Consider the following 3,259-nt stretch of genomic DNA (forward strand, 5'->3'; position numbering starts at 1 on the left):
CAGAGGCTTTCTACTGAAACATAAAAATATAATTATTTAATTATATTTATTGAAGCTTTAATTATTTCAGTAAATAAAAAATTAAACAAAACATTTTTCAGTAAATGATACACTATGGATTAGTATGGGGGGCTCTGACTTTGGTTCCCCAAATCATTGCAAGTTTGACATCAGCAAAAACTTTAGGAGGTTTTCTGGATGTTATTGTTTTCTGGATGTTACGGATGGTGTTCTGGCTTTCATTTATCTTCAACAAGTACACCATTTGCCATACATTTACATTTGCTACATTTGTCAATGAGGAGCTAGTACAGAAGTTTGATTGCATTTTTTTGGATCTGGATTCCACTGCTTAGTAAATTAAACTTTTAATTTAATTTGATGCATTACATATCATAATACATGCCCAATAACATAAACTAGAGATTGGATTTGACCAAGCTTATATAAAAATGTAGTTGTGAACAATTAGAGATGAGTGAAATATGTTACTACAAAGATTTAAAACCAGAAAAAATATATGCAACTCTTACCTTTATTATTGTATACATCTAGATAATTTGGTGCTGAAAATATTGTGATTAGGGAGGGGAAGCCTGTTGTTTGGCTTTTTCTATACATACGATATCTGTAATATAATTAAAAAAAGACAAAATAAGAAAACATTTTTATTATTACATCCAGTGCTAACAAAAAAGTGTGGAAAAAAAATCTTCCCCTAAAAATGTTATGAAATAGTCTTGTATTTACTCATGTATATACTAAAGCTACATTATGTACAATTAGTTTACAAAAACTTTGCATTTTCATCCAACCTCAATTACTCAGCCCTGTCCTCCTATCTGCATGTTCCATGTTAACATATATATGCAGCACTCCATTATGAGTTGTCAATAATCAAATCCAAAGTAGCAGCTGAATAAACATTTGTCTCACTCAAAATTATTGCTAAACTTCCTCTGCCTGTTTCGACCAATTATATAGTTGGTTATAAGAAAAGTTGAACTGCTTCTGTCCTGGTAAACAAAAAATGTTAAGGTACAAGCTTATTGTGATGGCTGAATGTACATATAATAAGGGTTTGGAGCCTGTGGATTCACTTTGGAGGACTGTTTTAAATGCTATGACAAATAGTTGCACTTCAGTAATTCATCCTAGACAATTACTGGTCCTAATCAGCTCATTTTTTTTTTACAGGAGTAAACCTATTCAAAAGTAAAAACATACAAAAAGCAAAACCAATGGAAAGTTCCAGTATTAAGGAATTGTGAAAAATAAGGTTCTTTCTATTGTGCTGGTAAATGACAGAACCAGAAAAAAAGAGTCTCAAAAGTTCCTTATAAATTTCTAAGTAGCCCATCATCTTCCCTTTTATTCCTATTAGATACAAACATAAGAACAGTTTAGTTGTTTAACCTGCCCACCCAGGTCAGCAGGCAATATACACACTCTGTGTGTCTATAAGGGAAGAAACAGATTATAGCTGAATGCTGAGTGCTTGCAAATTTCTGGAAGAAAAATTAAAGTCTTACCCAGCATCCTGTGCTTCATGAGCTCGAAGTATAGATAACAAGTTATTGTTCTGAAGAAACTCGCAGACAGCCTGATAGCTTTTAAAAGAAAACAAACATGGGTTTTAGGAGGATGCATAATAATTTCTCTAAATGCCAACTTAATTAACATCACAAGTTTTTGTTATTTCAAAAGAATGTGAAATCAGTCCAACATTTAGGTGATCTCATTTTTAAACATGCAGAAGGTGGAGAAGACAAGAGGATCTTTTGGGTTTTCACTACTGCCTAGGGCTTCATTAGACATGTATTCTCGCACTCAAAAGGCTCTATTTATAAATTAGGGAATCTGAAATGGCCTTGAATTTTCCAGGTTCATGTGTTTTATTGTCAGTTTGTGCGTTTTAATAAATGTTTGGTTTTGTATTTTGTTTTTGTTGGGGAAAGACTCCCTTTTTATTGCTTTCTAGGTCTCTATTTTATATTTTACAACCGGTCAAACATTTGTCAATGTCCTGGGCAGCAGTAAAAACAAAACAAACAAAAAAAGGATATAGAAAAGTGCACACAACAGTCCCACCTTGAAAGAGAACAGTAAAAAAAAAATTTATGGCTATAATTTGGGCCATATCACCCACAAAAATGCGATTAGTTAGTGATTAGATGTATTCTGGCACTTATGAGCTGGAGATCACATTATTATTACAAACAATTAGAAAGAGTGTAAAGTGAGTTTTTGCCTGGGAATGAATGTTCTACCCCTTCCACACTCAAAATAAAAAAACTTTTAATGGGAGTTTCACTTAGTACTAGAAAGAAGGTTACCACGCCACCAAGAAAAAGTGGCAGATCTTTTATTTTATTTTATTTATATTGACCTTATTGGTGTCAAGGACACACCTTTAAATTGTGCAACAGTGGGAGCTGGTATTTTTATCCAATCTACTGACAATAAAATGTAAAAAATAACTTTGGTCTAAGTAATATGCAGAATATTTTTTTTCATGAGAAAATGTTACAATAATTAAGTATAGCCACTTCTTTTGCATTTGAACAGATGCCTATTTAACATCTTGAACCTTACAGCACTCCTTCTGATGTCACACAGAGTCTTTTGAGGACAATATCTTTACATATGCACTTCAGTACCCACCCTGACAATCCCTAGAAATAAATTTGCCAGACAAAGCATAGATAATTGGAATGTTTGGGGAAAGACTTTTTCATGGTCTTTTTTTAAGAATTATTATGTTTGTGGATTACACATTAGGATATTCAGAGTAACTGAATCAGCAATGCTATTTGCTCTTTTTATAAAAGCCCACACCTTCATTTATAGCATTTGTACTGTCTTATGTGGTGCTATAATTTTAACTAATGGATGCTAAAGGATACCATAAGATGATAGCCACCTAGATGTTCTTTTGTCAACCACCACACAAAACATTTAAACTAATTAATTTTAACACTTACAAATCAGAAAAAAAGGCAAGAAAAAATATAAAAAGGGGACAACTATATGATCTTGTTGAACACAATAGTATTTTGGTACTTTCCTTTAAATAACTTTTGGGGGGCACAAAGGAGCAAAACGTTTTATACGGCTACCTTCAAAATACTGAACACTAAGCCCCTGATTCATCAAGCAGAATCGGATTATCGCTCGCGCATTCGTATTCGCAATCCGAAATCGTACGCCGTCGCGCTATTCAGCAACTGAAAAAGCTCGCGGCCGGAGCCGCGCATCT

General features: G+C 33.4%; 1 protein-coding gene across 2 annotated transcripts in view; it reads right to left on the minus strand.

Moving 5' to 3' along the window:
- PPP3CA (protein phosphatase 3 catalytic subunit alpha) overlaps nt 1–3,259 on the minus strand; it is a 152,530-nt gene that overhangs the window by 29,731 nt on the left and 119,540 nt on the right. For both annotated transcript variants that reach the window (XM_072405627.1, XM_072405628.1), the window contains exons 7-8: nt 1,533–1,610; nt 534–628 (exon numbers count right to left, since the gene is read on the minus strand). In XM_072405627.1, coding sequence (XP_072261728.1) covers nt 534–628; nt 1,533–1,610 — 173 coding nt within the window. The remainder of the gene's footprint in view (nt 1–533; nt 629–1,532; nt 1,611–3,259) is intronic.

The sequence above is a fragment of the Pyxicephalus adspersus genome, chromosome 3 (genome assembly GCF_032062135.1).
Source record: "Pyxicephalus adspersus chromosome 3, UCB_Pads_2.0, whole genome shotgun sequence".
Lineage (NCBI taxonomy): Eukaryota > Metazoa > Chordata > Amphibia > Anura > Pyxicephalidae > Pyxicephalus > Pyxicephalus adspersus.